The sequence below is a fragment of the Coenobita brevimanus genome, chromosome 73 (genome assembly GCF_032717465.1).
Source record: "Coenobita brevimanus isolate Jiangsu-jjx chromosome 73, ASM3271746v2, whole genome shotgun sequence".
Classification (NCBI taxonomy): Eukaryota; Metazoa; Arthropoda; class Malacostraca; order Decapoda; family Coenobitidae; genus Coenobita; species Coenobita brevimanus.
In genome coordinates, this window is record NC_137026.1 from 12113863 (window position 1) to 12132070 (window position 18208).

Genomic DNA, 18208 nt, shown 5'->3' on the forward strand with positions numbered 1-18208 from the left:
CCTTTCAAACAACACATTCATAATCATCAAACAATGTCCCACTTTCAACACAGTACGCTGTCCAGCTACGGTAACTCTATGGCTTGCCTGCTGTGGGAGGACTTTCTGAAGGATATTCCATACTTCAGCAAGATGTCAGATGCCTCAGCCACCAGAGTCCTCAAGCTCATATGTAAGGCTTTCTTCTCATGTTATCAGCAATAAGTCAGCAGTTTTGAGGGGTCCATAAACTTTAAAAATCATTCCCTGTGTTGTCAATACACACTCATCACTGCATGTTGTCCATGACATTTATAATTTTATACAGTGGAAACAGATTGTATCATCAGCATAGAGTACTGCAAAACACTTTCCTTACATTCTGGTAGACACCATCTTGTGACACTGTGTATTGATGCTGCATGTTGGTGGCAGCTGTGGTGATGGGACTGTCTGGCATCTGTGTGGGTATGCTGGCAGGCAACCTGGGCAACATCTTCCATGTCTTCAACAGCATTTCAGGAGCTGTCAAGGGACCAATCCTAGGCGTCTTCCTGGCTGGCATGTGCACACCCTGGGTCAACACAAAGGTGGGCACAGGTTTACAGTCTCCACATAAAAGTATTGTTATTTAATTTCATCATCCAATCCTATGTTGCCCCATGAGGAGCATATTACTAACCCTTCAACTGCGGGGCATCACTTTCGTGATGCTTGGGTGCAATGGATTATACCACGGGGCATCACTTCTGTGATTCTATGTTATTTTGAATTCTCCCAGGCTTACAAGTGGTGGTTTGTATCATCTACCAGTACTGCCAATGTCCAACACTAGTCACCACTCCTAATCTCATATGTACTCCCATCCATTGTTGACAATTTAGCCATTTTTTCCCATTCTTGACTCCCCTCCCTACCGCCCCTCCATTACCCTCTCCTCTTGCCTGCCCGGCCGCGCTGCGCTAAGCAAATCTTCCCCAGAATTTTCCACTGATTTCATCCATTGAAATAAGCCCTATGCCCTATTCTTATACAAAATAATATAAACCAAAAAAAAATAAGGTAACTGATAGTGCCATACACCTGGAATTGGCTAATTATCACCTGACAACACCTCACGTGCACTCGTTCGCTAATTTCCCCCGGTAATTTCCCCTTGAAATATGCCCTATAATCTATTCTCGTAATAAAAATATAAATATGAAAGAAAGGGAGAAGCCTAAGTGATATTTACATTCACCTGGAACTACCTATTTTTTTATGTATTGTCGAGATTTCCTACCAATCATTTCATAGCATGTAAATTAGCATCTGTCACCCTATTGATCTTGTCAACCCTTGCCTTCCCATATACGCCACGGGAATCAGTTCCTTGTCGTCCTTTGAGGTAAAACCATGTCGCACTTGCGCCCCGCCATTTCCGCCGCTTCTGTGCCCATTGCAAAGGGCCCTGTGACCTCTACCCCTAGAAAAACTCGTGTGGGAAGCAGTAAAGGACTTAGTGACTCAGCAGTGGAACGTGAACTGGCAGAATTGTCAATGATAATGATGGATAGTGACTTTGATCTTTCAGGTGAATCGTGTGATGAGCCTGGGGAGGAATTTGTGACAGAAACTCCTAGTACGAGTGCTTCAGTGTCCCAAGTTATCCCTAGCTCCAAAGGAAAGGAGCCCTTAGTGCAGCAAGGGAAGGAATTTGGGAAGGGAGTGAAAAGGCAGAGGGTTAGCCCCGGAACAATGGCCCAGTGTGACTCAGCCCGCCATGAGTCCCGAGGTGAATCACCTCCCCACTCCCCCAGCCCCACTTCACTAATTTCTTTCTCATCTTCAGCAGAATTCTCTCCTGAGTCTTCGTCGTCGGAGTCTCCACCAGCACCTACAGTGAAAGCAGGCCATAGGGGATGAGGCAAATCCCTGACTCGTAAAAGTAGAGTAGCAACTAGAGTAAGGGCTGCTAGTGCTACACGGCAACCTTGGGTCAGTGAGAGTGACCCTGAAGCAGCCCAGTCTGCTCACAGCCACCCTCCACCCTCACCCACCCTACACCGCCACGACAGGGAATCCTGGACGCCTTCTTGTGGACAGAAGGTTCCGATTTCTTCCCTGAACATCTCCATTTTGATGAGAGTTCCTCAGGGATACAGCCTGCCTTCACTCTTGATGAGGATGCTGAGTTTGTGGACTTCCATTTGGCCTTCCTCGATGACGAAGTCATGCAGCACATATGTGATGAGACTAACAGGTATGAATTACAACGTGCTGCAAGTGGTGCAGGTGCAGCGAAGATGCAACAGTGGACTGTGCTGGGAGTGCAGGAGCTGTATGTGTTCTTCGCCCTCATGCTTCTCATGCCACACTCAAAGAAGCATGAGTTGGAAGAATACTGGTCAATGGACCCCTTACTACCCTCACCCACCTTCAATAAGTACATGGCCAGAGATCGTTTCTGGAACATCATGGGAAACCTGCACTTCGCCAACAACGATGTACCTTCCCAAACCGACCCACTCTGGAAGATCCGGGAGATTCTGAGCAGAATGAAGGATAAGTTTGTCATTCTTCCACCCCTTTCAGAAGGCTGTCATAGACGAATCCTTGGTTTTGTTCAGAGGACGTAATAGGTTTGTACAGTACATTCCAAGCAAACGCCATCACTTTGGAATCAAGTTCTTTATACTGTGCGACTGTAAGACAGGGTACATCCTTGACTTTCTCATCTATTCAGCCAACACTGTCGATCTGGACAAAACACACCTCCTTGACTTCTCAGGCTGTGTAGTGAAAGTGCTGCTTGAAAGGTATTTTGGTGGGAATCATGTGCTGTATACTGACAACTATTATACAGCACAGAAACTTGCTAAATATCTTTCAGAGCACGGCATCGGCTCCTGTGGCACTGTGAAGAGCAATCGTTCCCACTTCACCAAATTCCCAGAGGCAGGAAACTCGCAGCGAGGAGATGTGCACCTAAACAAGTCTGAGAAGATGCCGGCAATACGGTGGCATGACAAGAGGGTCGTGCACATGCTCACCACTGTACACAAGGGGGAAATGAAAGAGTGGGAAGGTTGACCATAGGACGGGCGAACCTGTGAGGAAACCTGATGCTGTCATCGACTATAATATCAACATGCGACTGATGGACAAGTCCGACACGATGACTGGAGAGATCGACTGCCTCAGGAAGGATACTAGGTGGTACAGGAAAGTTTTTCTGCATCTCATTGACATGACGATGCTGAACGCCTTCATCCTGTACAAGATGAAGGTAAAGCCACCCAAGTCCTTCTCCCTGAGGTTGTTCACCAGGACTTGTGTTCAGCAGCTGGTTGAGAGATATGGTAGGGTGACAGGAGCAACTCCAAGGCGCCATGCTGTAAGACTTCCCGACAGACTTGAGCAAAGGGCGTTCATGGATCGGCACAGACTGGTGCAAATGCCTGCCACAACCAAGAGGGAGGCTGCGATCCGCAGGTGCCAGGTGTGTGCACATACCACCCGACGCACACCTGAGCACAAACGCACCCCTTGGCAGTGTGCTGAGTGCCAGGTTCCCCTCTGCGTTACCTGCTTTCTTGATAACCACAGCCTGAAGCAGTTCTAAAAGTGCAAGTGGAAAATGTAAGTAATGTGTAAATAATGTATAAATAATGTGTAAATAGCAAGTGAAACCAATGGATGTAAATATGACTGAACAGTGTAATATAGTTTTATACGCAAGTGACAGTGCATAACATAGTGTAAGTAAAATAGAAATGTAAATATTGAAAATACAATAGAAAATGTAAATAGAAATGTAAATAATTAGTAATATAAGAATATGAATACAAATACTTGAAGTTATGAGAATGAAAGTGAAACATTGGCTCTCTATGTATTTTACTGAAAGAGAAATTGAATGCCTACAGTCACAATAAAGTACTATTACTGAAGGAGACTTATAGATAAAGACTGCATATATATATTGTTACAGAACAGAGAGAGAGATAATGAACACTTCAAGTAAGAATACGAAAATCACTACTGTCCCGCAAAGTTCCAGGTTCAAAACAAAAGAGTTAGGTAAAATTACAAGTTAAAGTTTAATGCTCAAACTAACAACTAAACATTCAGGACTCATAAGGATGATGTAATGGCAAAAAACAAGTTAAATATATGCTCAACTGCAATAGCCTCTATTAACACGAAATTAGCAAGAGTAAATTTATTTAAGTCAGCCCTGATAAAATGAGAAAACCGGATAATGCTCAATTAATGCAAGATATATTATTACAGATACAAAATATTATTACTACTGGCTGACATCAAAACTCCACACGAACCACAAAAACCTTACCAGGCCTACGAATTAACACCTTATGTTATACAGTACAAGAAAAAAATGTAATAACACTTATACTCAAATTACACAGCAGCTAGATGGTTGGAGACTTCCTGAGCACTCACAAAAATAATAACAACTGTACAGGGGAGGACAGAGATGTGAACAAAATGAGGAGTAGATCTAAGTGGCAATTAATGCAGAGACTGAGCTCATTATATAGGGGCCGGCAGAGCTTGATACAACTTGTAAGAAGGACGCGCAAATGAAGCCATAGGGGACAAAGAGTTGACACTCCTGCTCTGAACAACAGAAAGAACGACTTACTCTACTATAAGGGAGGAGAAGGGGGGAGTGAGGTAGAACACGGAAGCTTGGTCACTATGAAAGCCACGAGGCGAATCGTGATCAAAAATGCAGCATACTGTACGTCAGAATTATACAAAGGATGATGAAATCATAGGCTATGTAACAATATATATATATATATATATATATATATATATATATATATATATATATATATGTATATATATATATAAGTGTTATATAGTAATGGGAATATAAAGTGTGAGTGTTTTTATGAATAATAAATGACAGAATACTAGCAAGGAACGAGCACAAGTGGGAGGATCATACGCGCTCGTAATTTTCATTGCTTTCACAGTGATTTTTTTGGAGTATGGATTCCAAACTATTTGAAAATCATAGAATAGTGTTTCTAGTGATAATATCAGGCTGTGGTAATCATATTACGCGGTGTCGGGAAGTGTAAAGTGGAGACTTCGTTACCCAACTTCAGAGGTCTCCACATGTCCTACGGTCCTCGACGAAGGCTCAACAAACATCCCAGGAGAAAGCTGAAAGTATGTGCCATAGGCATATTCAATTATAATATTCTAGGACTAATAATTGATTTTTGGCAAATATTTTTAGAAAGTCTGTCGGAACGCAAATATCCTAGCGGGACACGCAAGTCGCACCAAAACAACCCCGCAGTTTAGGGGTTAATAATAAAAAAATTATATATGTAACCTACAACTACAGGGATTTACTGTATCTTGCAGGCATTACCTCCCACACAGGGTTTTGAGAGGGGAGGGGGTATCAGGTCTTTCAAAACTAATGTTTTCCCTTCCCTAATGGTCAAGCCCATCACGCAGAATAAGTAAGTGCAAATCATTACCTTCTTGTGAGTGGTGTGTGAGAGGGAAGTTGTATAAAGATGGCTGCTACGTTGGCTGGAAAGTTCTTTGATTACTGAAGCATACTGTAGTGCATGCAAAGGGCTAGCCAGGAGAGGCCACCAGAACTGTACAATCCTTGTATTATTATGACAGAAGCAGCACGGATTACTTTATATAAATCGTGACGTAAGATAATTATTGCTAATTCTTTCACTCTTACATAGCCTTGTATTTCATAATCACTGTACATCTTGAAACTCATGTAGGGAAGCAAAGATGTCACAGGTTTATAACTTACTGTTCCTTTCATTTATCATACATTTCTTCATAATCACTTTCATTATCAATGGATGCCAATTATTTCAATACACGGCTGTGTAATTCTTGTGGATTTCATATTTTTTACCAGGAAAACTTTTGTACTTTACAATAATGCACAAAGGAAGAATTATTTGTATCATTATAATTAGCTACAACATTAGTTCAGTCCTCTCAACTGCTCTTATGCTAATACCACCAGTGTCAAGGTTACTCTCTCTCTCTTTCCCATCACCATATGTCTTTTATTATCACATTTTTCTCTCAGATTGGAACTTGACATATATAGATCTTATGCTGACAAATTTATGATCTTTCATTCCTCTGCTATACACCATTCATCAACAGTGCAATTCCTTCCATACACCATCCACTCACGCATATATACCTGATATATACATTTCACACCTTCTCACTCCTCCACTTCATGCCCGTTCACCCTTGCCTCACGCTGTGCCAACACAACATACCTTGAAATCCTTAACACACCTCATTAAAAAAACACACAAGAACTAGCTTATTACTAGTGCAGGACCTAGATCAGAGGATTGCTGCAAAACTGCCGAGAGTAAGAATAGAGGATATGGGACTGTTATCCCAGTTGATCCTCTTCCTTTTTTAATATCAGGTCTACTGGGAATATGGAGGGCAATATTATAACATATGCAAGTAGTATTTGATATTAACTGATGTCCACATAAAACCACAGAGATTCATATGACCAAACCATAATCTTCAGGGTGCAGTCTTAGGATTCCTGGTGGCCTTCTGTTACAACATTTGGGTGGTGGTGGGCAAGTTCCTGCGTGGGGGAGGACACCCCACCCACCTCCCCCTTTCTGTTGCCAGCTGTCCTGAGAACCTCCTCCACCCTGTCAACGCCTCCATCGTCGCCTTCATCAGCAACATCACCACTGCTACACCCAGCACCAATCTCACCACTGACCTGATTGCAGATTTCACCACTATGGCACCTGACACTAACAGGTTAACAAACAGTGTCACCAAACATGAAACTTTTTCTTTAACTACAAGTAGGGGGGTTTTCAAGAATACTTCCCCAGTATCCCTGCTTGTCGTATTAGGCGATTAAAAGGGTTGGTGGTGGATTAGTGCCCCACCCCATAAAAGGAACTAACTAAACAAGCGAATAAAGTGCCTCGGACCAGGACGGACCATACGTTGACGACTAAGGAACGGACAAAGGACATTCTAAGGGTGGGGACATGGAATGTGAGAGGAGTGAATGATGAAGTGAAAGAGAGTGAGACTGTTCAGGTGCTTGAGGATGCAAGAGTGGATATATGTGGATTGACTGAAACTAAATGAAAAGGTGAAAGGGTGAGAGAATGGGAATATGGTTTAGGAAAATGTGCGGGAGTTAATGAGAATGAGAGGGCAAGAGAGTGAGTATGTCTGATGATATGCAAGAAGTGAAAGGAGAATACAAGAGAGTATGGAACAGTGGGTGCAAAGATTGTATGGGTGAGGATGAAAGTAGGTGGACAAGCTTGGGCGATTGTATGTGCGTATGCGCTGACAGAGGACCGAATGGCAAGAGTGAAAGATGAGTTATGGGCAAGTGTAGAAGCGTGTATGGACAAGTTTGAGAGAAGCGAGAGAGTGTTTTTGATTGGAGACATGAATGAAAAGTTGGGAATGTACAAGTGGATTGAGTGGTTGGTCAGTGGGGTGTGCCAGCTGAAGTAGATGGGAATGGTAGTGCTTTGTTGGACATCTGTCCTGGTAAGGGGTTGACGGTAGCCAACATTTTCTTTAGGCAGATGATCCACAGGTATACATGGAAAGTCATGAGGAGGAAGGGACAGTGAACTTGTTGAACGAAAGGCAATGATAGATTACGTGTGTGTGGATGAGCAAATGAGAAGACAAGTGTTGGATGCAAGAGTGTGGAGAGGGTGGAGGAATGGAATCTCGGGCCATCACTAGTGATGGCCAAGGAAAGGCTGCAGAGAAAACGGGTGAAGAGACGAAGGGGAAGACAGAAGGAAACAGCTCCTGTGAGAAGAGTGGAGAAGTTGCAAGATAGTGAAAAAATGGCAGAGTATAAGAGCACAGAGGAAGAAAGATTGGGAAGGTATGAGTTAGAGCAGATGGAAGGGGTGGAAGACGTATGTAAGTATTCACGGAAAAGATAGGCGCAGTGTGTGAGGTGGTTTGTGAAGTGAGGAGGAGATGCAGGGGTGTGCAAGGGACAGCATGGTGGAATGATGAGGTGAAATGAGCTGTGGAACAAAAGAAGAAGGCATATAGTGAATGGCTAGTGAGTATAGGTAGGGGAGAAGATGAAAGAGAAGAGAGAAGTATGTGTGAGGAGGAGAAGGGAGGTGAAGAGATTGGTGAAGGAAAGTAAGAAGAAAGTGGATGAAAAGTTTGGGAGGAGTCTGAGTGTGAAGTGGAGGGTAAGAAATTGTTTTGGAAGGAGGTAAAGAAAGTAAGACAGTGTGAAAGGGGAAATAGTAGGGGAGTGAAAGATGGGAATAATAGATTGTTGGTGGAGAAGAGAGAGAAATTGAGGAGATGGAAGGAGCACTTCGAGGATTTGTTAAATGTTGAGAGTAAGAGCAATGCGAGTAGAAGTGATTGGGGAATGGCTGGGAGAAGAGATGAGAGGAGGGAGGAAGAGATCAGTAGGGCAGAAGTAGTGGAAGTAATGAAGAGGATCAAGGTGGGAAAGGCCCCAGGAATTGATGAAGTGTATGGTGAAATGCTGAAGTATGGGGGTGAGATTGTAGTGGAGTGGATATGGAGGTTGTGTAGACTGGCTTGAGAAGAGGGAAAGGTTCCAGAGGACCGGAAGTCAGGTATAATTGTTCCTTTATACAAAGGAAAAGGGGAGAGAGAAGTATGTGGTAACTATTGGGGTATTTGCCTTCTTAGTGTGACTGGAAAAATATATGGTAGAATACTCATTGATAGGGTTAGACATATAACAGAGAAGCCAGTTGGAGAAGAACAAGGAGGATTTAGGAATGGAAGAGGGTGTGTAGATCAGATATTTGTTCTAAGATGATTAGTGGAGAAGTATCTAGAGAAGGGAAAGAAAGTGTATGCTGCCTTCATGGACTTGGAGAAAGCTTATGACAGAATAGATAGGCAAGGTATGTGGAAGGCTTTAAGAATATAATTATGGAGTGGAGGAAATTGTTGAGTGCTGTAAAGAGTATGTATGAATGAGCTAGGGCTATGGTGCGAATAGATGGTGAGCTGAGTGAGTTCTTTTATCTCAATGTGGGACTGAAATAGGGATGTGTGATGTCTCCATGGCTGTTTAATATATATGAGGATGGGGTTGCAAAGGAGGTGCAAGGTAGGGCAGTGGATGTGGGGGTGGCTCTAATGAATGAAGGTGAGATATGGAAAATTCCGGGTTTTGCTGTTTGTTGATAATATAGTATTACTGAGTGAAGATGGAGAGACAGGCTGACGAATGAGAATATAAAGGAGTGTTGTGGTGTGGATGTGGATGTGATAGGAAGCGTTATGAGGAACACACTGAGGTGGTTTGGCCATGTGGAGAGGATGGAGGGTCAAAGACTGACGAAGAGAGTGTATGTGAGTGAGGTGGAGGGGGAAAGAGGGAGGGGGAGGCCGAGGATGAGATGGAGAGATGGGGTGGAGAGGTATATGAGAGAGGGGGGTGTGAGTTGGGAGCAGGGGAGTGAAATGGCGGGGGACAGGGCGACTTGGAGGCGATTTGTTTGTGGCCACCCCAAACGGGATTGAGGCGTCTGGCAATAGATAGATAGATAGAGTGAAGATGAATGGGAGTTGCAAGGTTTGGTGAGTGAATTTGGGAGAGTGTATAGGAAGAGGAATCTGAAAGTTAATGTAAAGAGTAAAGTTATGGTGTTTGAGAGGAATGAAGCAACAGAATGCACAGTGAGGTTGGATGGTGAGGATATGGAGAATGTGAGTGCATTCAAGTACTTGGGTAGTGTGATGAGTGAGGATGGAACGTTTGGGGATGAAGTGCTTGAAAGGGTACAGCAGGAAGGAAGGTTGTTGGTGCACTGAAAGCAATGATGAGATATAAGGAGGTGAGTATGGAAGTTAAGAAGTCACTGCATGATAGTATTGTGATCACTACCCTAACGTATGGAAGCGAGGCATGGACCTTGCTAGAGGGGAACAAGTCAAGAGTGAGAGCAGTGGAAATGAGTTGCTTGAGAGGAGCATGTGGAGTGACATGGAATGACACGTTGACGAATGAAGATGTGAAGGAACATGGTGGGGTGGATGTGGATGTGGTTGAGAAAATTAGGAGAAATACACTGAGGTGGTTTGGACATGTGGAGAGAATGGAGAATGAAAGACTGACTGAGAAGGTGTATGAAGATGAGGTGGAGGGAGGGGAAGACCGAGGATGAGGTGGAGGGATGGAGTTGAGAGGTATACGAGGGAGGGGGGTGTTAGTTGGGGGGAGTGCAGTCAAATGGTGGGTGACAGAGTGACTTGGAGGCGTTTTGTCTGGGGCCACCCTTTGTGGAATTAGGGCGTCGGGCTATTGATAGATAGATAGATAGATTCAACATGAAAGGAGAATTACTCATAAAATTATTTTTTTTGGTAAAAAGTAAAGCAAGAGAGGATGTTACCCTCTCTTCCTTTACCTTTGAGTTTTCTTGAGCTTCATCATTTTCATTATAATCATCCCAACATTTTTTTCCCAACCAAGGTTTCAGTGAGACAGGGCCAGAGGGCAAAAAAGAAAAATGGCAGAAGGAGAACTAATCAACAGCATGCTTAGTTAAATGAACCACATTCTTATTCACTCACCATTCAAACTTATGGAATCCTGATTCCACATCACAAGTATAGCTTACCACACCTATGCACTTCACCATATTGATTAGCTAGAACCACTCTGATGACTGTCAGTCACGTGATAAAAACAGAGGTGCCAAACCACGTCATACTTTAGTACAAAATTCTTTCAAGTAGTTTGATCCCCTGACAGTTTCCTAGCCTATCAACCTCCATGCCTTATTTTCTCACACACTCCTTCACCATATCTGTCCACCTTCTTGGTCTTCCATACCTCTTCCAACCTTCATGTTTAAACAGATATACCCTTTTCGCTATACTACAGTATTTACATCCATCCTCTTCAAATTACCATACCATCTAAAGACACACTCTACTGTCCATAGACTTCCTCACTCCACATCTTTCATGACTCACACTATAATTCTCATCCCATCCACATTCCACGCTCATTCCCCCAAAACAACATTTCTACTGTACTTACTCTAAGCTTTTCATTTCACACCAATGTCATACTCAAATGTTACTGTGGGCACTGAAACTCCTGTATGCAGTCCTCAAGCATAGCCAATATACTTGGACCTGTTTCACACCAGTATATTCATAGCAACTGCTACCTTCTTTTCCTGTGAGACTCCACTTTTCCCTTCCTTTGCACATTTACCACTCTCCACTATACCACCTCTGTACTGAATCTCTGTCACCAATTTAAGTCTCTCATCATACACCATCACATCACACTGGAAGTCAACTTCTTCCTCAGCAACCATCACTTTTCTCTCATTTATATATGCTTTCATTTCACTATGCTCACAAATATTCACAACAGTCTGCACCAATCTTCAAATCTCTTGTTCGGCATTTAACACAGCATCATCTGCCCACACCATGTTTGAGATAATCCACCCTTCACCACTCGTTACTATCCTCATCCCTCTCTCAATAGCTTGACTTTTTTTTTTTATCTCTAATAAACCCATCCATACACAGTATGTGGAATGTATATTGAACAGCCATGAGTATGTTACACAAACGAGATCTGTTCAGAAAGTGTCCGACCTTTGGCTCTAAAAAAATAAATAGCTAACCTATTGAGCTACGACACTAATCCCCCTAAAAGTAGTTAGCTTCTGACTTGACACACGTAGTCCAGCATTCTTTCCACTGGGTGAAACAATTTTCAAAGTCGGTTTTCAGTATCTCCTACAGGTGAATCATTGCGTTCATAATGAGCACTTCTCTTGGATGAACATTGCTCAACACATGTTGGAGTGTGCAAATCGTGATCCAGACCTTCTGAAGATTGTTATCAATGGAGATGAGACTTGGGTGTACGAGTACAGTCCAGAAGCCAAAGCACTGTCGTCCCAGTGGAAGCATGCAGGGTTGCCTTGGCCAAAAAAATTCACGACAGGTCCATAGCAAGGTGAAATGAACTCGCATGTTGAAATTTTTTTTTTCTCGGCTACCATGCTGTGCATCAAGAATGCGCACCAGAGGGTTCAGACTGTCAACAAACATTACTACCTCGACGTTTTCCGTTGTCTCCGTGAAGAGAGCAGACCTCTGGAAAGCAGCAAGTTGGAAGCTGCAACATAACAACACCCCTGCCCATTCTTCTTAACAGATTCAGGAATTTTTAGCAAAGCACAACATCCCGCAGGCCCGGCAGGCTTCCTACTCGCCAGACATGGTTCCGTGTGACTTTTGGTTACTCCTAGAGCTCAAAACTGCGCTGAAGGGTACTTGATTTGAGACGTGAGAAGATATCATGATGAATGCGACGGAGCACCTGCGAGGGATAATCCGACTTTGAAAATGTTTCAGGGAGTGGAAAGAATGCTGGGGTACATGTGTCAAGTCTGAAGGGTCCCACTTTGTGGGTGAATAATGTCCTAGCTCAACATGTTACCTATTCAATTTTTTAGAGCCTTAGGTGACATGTAGAGGTGTATGATATGGAGGAGGACTACTGGGCCTTGAAAGCAGGTCACATAAAAAAAAAAAAAAAAAAAAAAAAAACTTTCTGAACAGACCTAGTACTTATCTCACTCTAACACTGATATTAGATCATACTCTTAAGACTGGCAGTGCTTTAGTGGACATTTGTGCCGGGAAGGGGTTGGTAACCTCTTCAGGTACAAAATGATCCATAGGTATACATGGCGAGTGTTGAGAAGGGTGAGCGATGAACTAAATGAACGGAAGCCAGTGACTGAGTATGTATGTGTGAATGAAAGAATGCGAAGGTGTGTAATGGATGCAAGAGTATATAGAGGTTGGGGGAGTGGACTTTCTGACCACCACTTGGTGGTGGTGAAAATCATGGTCCAAGTGAAATGGAGAAATAGATGAAAGGAAGGACAGGAGGAAGTAGTATATGCAAGGAGAATGGAAAGGTTACAAGAGGATGAGAAAAAGGCAGAATATAAGAGAGAAGTGGAGGAGCAATTGGGTAACTATGGACTGGAGCAGATGGGGGATGTGGAAAGTTTGTGCAAGATATTCACAGAAGAAATCTGTGGAACATGTGAGGTGGTGTGTGGGGTGAAGAGAAGACTAAAAGGGGTGCAAGGAACAGCATGGTGGAATGGAGAGCTGAGACAGGCTGTCACGCAAAAGAAGAAAGCTTATAGTGAGTGGATGAGAAACAGGGCGTGGAAGAAGTTGAGAGACGGAAGAGAGACTATATGTGGAGAGGAAGAGAGGGGAGAAAAGATTCATAAGAGAGAGAGTAAGAAGAGAGTGGATGAGGAATTTGGAAGGAATTTGAGTGTAAAGTGGAGGGAATGTAAGAAAATGTTCTGGAAAGAGGTAAAGAGAGTTAGGCAGGGTGGCAGCGAAGTTAGTTTGGGAGTGAAAAATGATAATGGTATGTTACTAGTGCAGAAGGGAGAAAAAGAGAGCAGATGGAGAGAACACTTTAAGGAATTGTTGAACATAGACAATGAAAGTAATGCGAGAATAAGTGGCTGGGGCTGGGAGAAGGAGGGATGTGAGAAGAAAGGAAGAAATCAGTAGGATGGAAGTAGTGGAAGCAATGAAGAAAGTCAAAGTAGGGAAAGCCCCAGGAGTTGATAGAGTGTGTGGTGAAATGCTCAAGCATGGGGGAGATATAGTTGTAGAATGGATGTGGAAGATGTGCAGAGTGGCCTGGAAGGAGGGTAGAGTCCCAGAGGATTGGAAGTCAGGTATAATTATTCCCTTGTACTAACCAAAAGGGGAAAAAGAAATGTGTGGTAATCATAGGGGCATTTGTCTTCTTAGTGTAATAGGAAAAGTATATGGTAGGATACTTATTGACAGAGTTAGGGAAATAACAGAGGAATTAGTTGGAGAAGAACAGGGAAGCTTTAAGAAGGGAAGAGGTTGTGTAGATCAGATATTCATTCTTATATCTTTAGTGGAATAGTTTCTAGAGAAGGGAAAGAAGTTGTATGCGGCTTTCATGGATTTGGAGAAAGCATATGACAGGGTGGATAGACAAGGATTGTGGAAAGTATTAAGAATATATGGAGTAGATGGGAAGTTGCTGAATGCTGTGAAGAGTATGTATGAAGGTGCTAAGGCTGCAGTGCGTGTGGATAGTGAACTGAGTGAATTTTTCTACTTGAAGGTTAGATTGAAGCAGGGATGCGTCATCTCTCCATGGTTGTTCAATCTGTATATGGATGAAGTTATAAAAGAGATACAAGGTAGGGCAGAGGATATTGGAGTGGCCCTAATGAGAGCAGTGTTTGGAAGCTCCCTATACTGTTGTTTGCAGATGATACTCTGTTGTTAAGTGAAGACGAAGGGGAGCTGCAAGGCTTGGTGGATGAGTTTGAGAGAGTGTGTAAGAAACGGAATCTAAAGGTGAATGTAGGGAAGAGTAAAGTGATGGTCTTTGAAAGAGGTGAAGTCAGTGAATGTACAGTGAGGCTGGATGAGGAGGAGCTGGAAAATGTGAGTGCATTTAAGTACCTGGGTAGTGTGATGAGTAAGGATGGAAGTTTGGAGGGTAAAGTGCTTGAAAGGGTACAACAAGGAAGAAAAGTTGCTGGTTCCATGAAAGCAGTGATAAGAAACAAGGAAGTGAACATGGAAGTGAAAAAGTTACTACGTGACACTATTGTGATACCAACTCTAACGTATGGAAGTGAAGCTTGGACCTTGGTGGAGGGACAGTAATCAAGAGTGAGAGCAGTGGAAATGAGTTATCTGAGAGGAGCATGTGGAGTGATGTGGAGAGACAGACTGACAAATGAGGATGTGGGGGAGCGTTGTGATGTGGATGTGGATGTGATAGGAAGTGTTAGGAGAAACACACTGAGGTGGTTTGGCCATGTGGAGAGGATGGAGTGAGAGACTGACGTGGAGAATATATGTGAGTGAGGTGGAGGGAGGGAGAGGGAGGGGGAGGCCAAGGATGAGATGGAGGGCTGGAGTGGAGAGGTGTATGAGAGAGGGGGGTGTGGGCTGGGAGCAGGGCAGTGAAATGGCGGGGGATAGGGCGACATGGAGGCGATTTGTCTGTGGCCACCCCTTACGCGATTAAGGCGTCTGGCAATAGATAGATAGACTTAAGACACCCTTACACAAGCCTGACTACCATTATAAAAACTCTTAACAGCAATCAATTGCTTTCTGTCCATACCATACATACACAAAACCTTCCATATACCCCTCTAGTTACATTGGCATATGTTTTTTCCAAATCCTCAGGGAAAATGGACTAAGTAGGGAGGTTGCTAGATATCGAGCAGCGTGGAGGGCTGCCATTAGGTGACCAAGGCCGATGCAGGCAAGCATGTTGGAGCCTATATAAACGATATCTAGCATAAGCATCTAACATTTCTTTTCACAAGCAGTTCCCATTGTTCCATTACAGGAATTTGATCCATAAATCCCAACCATGAAGCCATCCTGTTCATCAATCAGCGGGTGTGTTGATATACTGCCTCACTTATTCCATGATAATTCTTCCAAATCAACTTTCCAACAACAATGAACAGACATATCACAATAATTTTTGCACTCAGTTCCATTACTTCTCCATTTTTTTTTTTTTTTTTACATGGACATGACTACAGCGTTTGTTCTTATTCACTGGTAATGATTCAGTGAGTTTATTTCTTTACATAAGCAAATGTTTGAGGGTGTGTTGTATGGTGCCAGCAGGAGTGCGGGCAGGACCATGTATGATGTCTCGTACTGCTACTTCGGTATCACTGGCATCATCATGACCCTCATCATCAGCAACCTCATATCCCTCTGTACTGGTGAGCTGTCTTGCCGTTGTAATGTCCACTCAGCACTGGTAGGCCTGGGTGGGGATGAGCCCACACCAACAGTTAGCACTAGTAATATAGTGATGGCACACCAACAGTTAGCACTGGTAGCACTGACAAACTGGATGGCGGTACACCGACTAGCACCAGTAGTGGCAGATGGTGGTACTGTTTATCAGTGGTGGAGACTGGTAGACCAAGCTGTTCCAGGTGGTAGTACACCAACAGTCAGGGCTGGTAGCATTGGTAGGAACAAGTGGTGATGCAGCAGCAGACTGGAATGGCAGTGCTAGTATGGCTGAGTTGCAATGCACCAGCAGTAATTCTTGTTCTGTCACCTACTGTTGTCATGAAGTACAGGTATGTTGTGAAAGGTGAATAGAATGGCAAGACCATAATTCTAATGTAGTTCCAGAGAACATTTTAAGGTTCTGAACAGAGCTGTGTCACTGCTCCTCTATACAGATCCAACACTACTTTTTCATAACACACACACACACACACACACACACACACACACACACACACATATATATATATATATATATATATATATATATATATATATATATATATATATATTAATAACAGAACAGAGGAAGGAAAAACAAATGAATTAAAAAAAAAATAATCCATACACCAGATTACTGGTGTCCTCTGTTCATAAAATATCTGTAACAGCTAGACTTAAACAGCTGTAGGTAGAACTTTGGAGGGAAACAACTCTGGGGAAGCGAGTTCCAAAGAGATGCAGTTCGGGGAATGAAAGAATTCTGATAGGCAGAAGTTCTGCAATATGGCTGAGTGACATTCCAGTCTTGAGTGCTACCAGAAGCCCGTGTGGTAAGAGAGAAGACATGGAGAGGTGGCACCATGAACGCAACTTCGTCTGAGCATTTGCCATAAAAATATCTGTAAAATAATGCAAGGGAGGCATCATTCCTTCTTACTCGTAGGGGAGATAGTTTATTTGTAATGGCAAATAAATAAATTTGTCTACTAGTTTTAATGCAATCTCTCCACATCTATTCCACAAGGGTTAACAATATTAAAGCTGTGAGCGCACATAACTCTTATAAATTATAGCTAACTGCTCGTCAGTATAGAAGTTATGGACTCTGTACAATAATCCAAGGTTCTTTGAAGCGATTTTAGCAAGTGATCTAACATGAGAGGTCCAGCTGAGGGCATTGTTAAGTAAGATGCCGAGAATTTCAATACCTCTGGAGATGGGAATATTAGTAGCACTGAAGGTAATATACGAAACTGGCAATATCTGTCTGTAAATTGTATATATTTAGTTTTACTAGCATTAAATGAGACAAGATTGTTTGTCCCCATTCACTGATCATAGATAGGTTTTGATTTAAGAAAATGGCTGTACTAAATTGAGAGGTAGAGATATTAGACTTTGTAAATGGGTGTCTGAGTGTGAATGAACTATGTAGTGTCGAGTCATTTGCATATGAGTGGATGGGATTGTGGGTGACAGATAAGAGATCATTAATATGAACCAGGAACAGGGTTGGCGCCAGAACTGATCCCTGCGGCACACCAGCATTAATTGAGTGGTTTTGGAATATACATCATCTACTTTCACCCTTATTTTCCTGTCACCGAGATATGAGGAAATCAAAGGAACAAAAGATGTTAGTCCATAGCAAGGGAGTTTGGACAGCAGGAAACGGTGCTATACTCAGTCGAAAGCTTTAGAAATATCAAGGACTACTGCATGAGTTTCTCCATGTAGGTCAGTTGATTGATGGATAGTATGAGATAGGAGATTGAGTATGTCAATGGTGGATCTTTTGTGGCGAAAACCATATTGTCTATTACTAATTAAGTTGTTGGATTCAAGATGTTTAACAATGTGCATATTAATTAAAGTTTCAAATACCTTACCAAGAGTAGATGTGACAGCAATTGGTCTGTAATCAGTGGGGTCAGAGGAACTTCCTTTCTTCGGAATAGAGTGGATATTCAACTTTAGAATCTGAAAAATAAAATATACCATAGTTAATCAGATGCACATACTGTCAAAGCAGAGGGAGAGTGGCCATGGGCAGTTTGCCACAAGAGTGTGGGAACTAACTTCAACTTGTGCAGTATTTGTGGGGTGCATAATGCTGATTCCATGTGTGCAGTGAGTCTGGGAGAGCATATAGAGATAGTCAGGTGTGAAAGGATTGATCCTGCTGATGAGTTTCTTGAGTGTGTTGAAGTCTTGTTATTTAGGGGACAAGTTATTTATTTGAGGTGGTGCTAGAGCTAGCCTTGTGGCGAGAGTAAGGAGTGGTTGAAAGAAGTTCAAGGAGCTGTTGCCTCTCCTGACATTGAGAGGGCTC

At 42.9% G+C, this 18208-nt stretch overlaps 1 protein-coding gene across 1 annotated transcript in view; it reads left to right on the plus strand.

Moving 5' to 3' along the window:
* LOC145407478 (sodium-coupled monocarboxylate transporter 1-like) overlaps nucleotides 1–16126 on the plus strand; it is a 65355-nt gene extending 49229 nt beyond the window's left edge. The window contains exons 7-11 of the mRNA XM_080278408.1: nucleotides 54–172; nucleotides 415–569; nucleotides 6545–6805; nucleotides 13741–13757; nucleotides 15757–16126. Of these exons, the coding sequence (XP_080134534.1) occupies nucleotides 54–172; nucleotides 415–569; nucleotides 6545–6805; nucleotides 13741–13757; nucleotides 15757–16126 (922 nt within the window). The remainder of the gene's footprint in view (nucleotides 1–53; nucleotides 173–414; nucleotides 570–6544; nucleotides 6806–13740; nucleotides 13758–15756) is intronic.
* Nucleotides 16127–18208: the final 2082 nt, after the last annotated feature.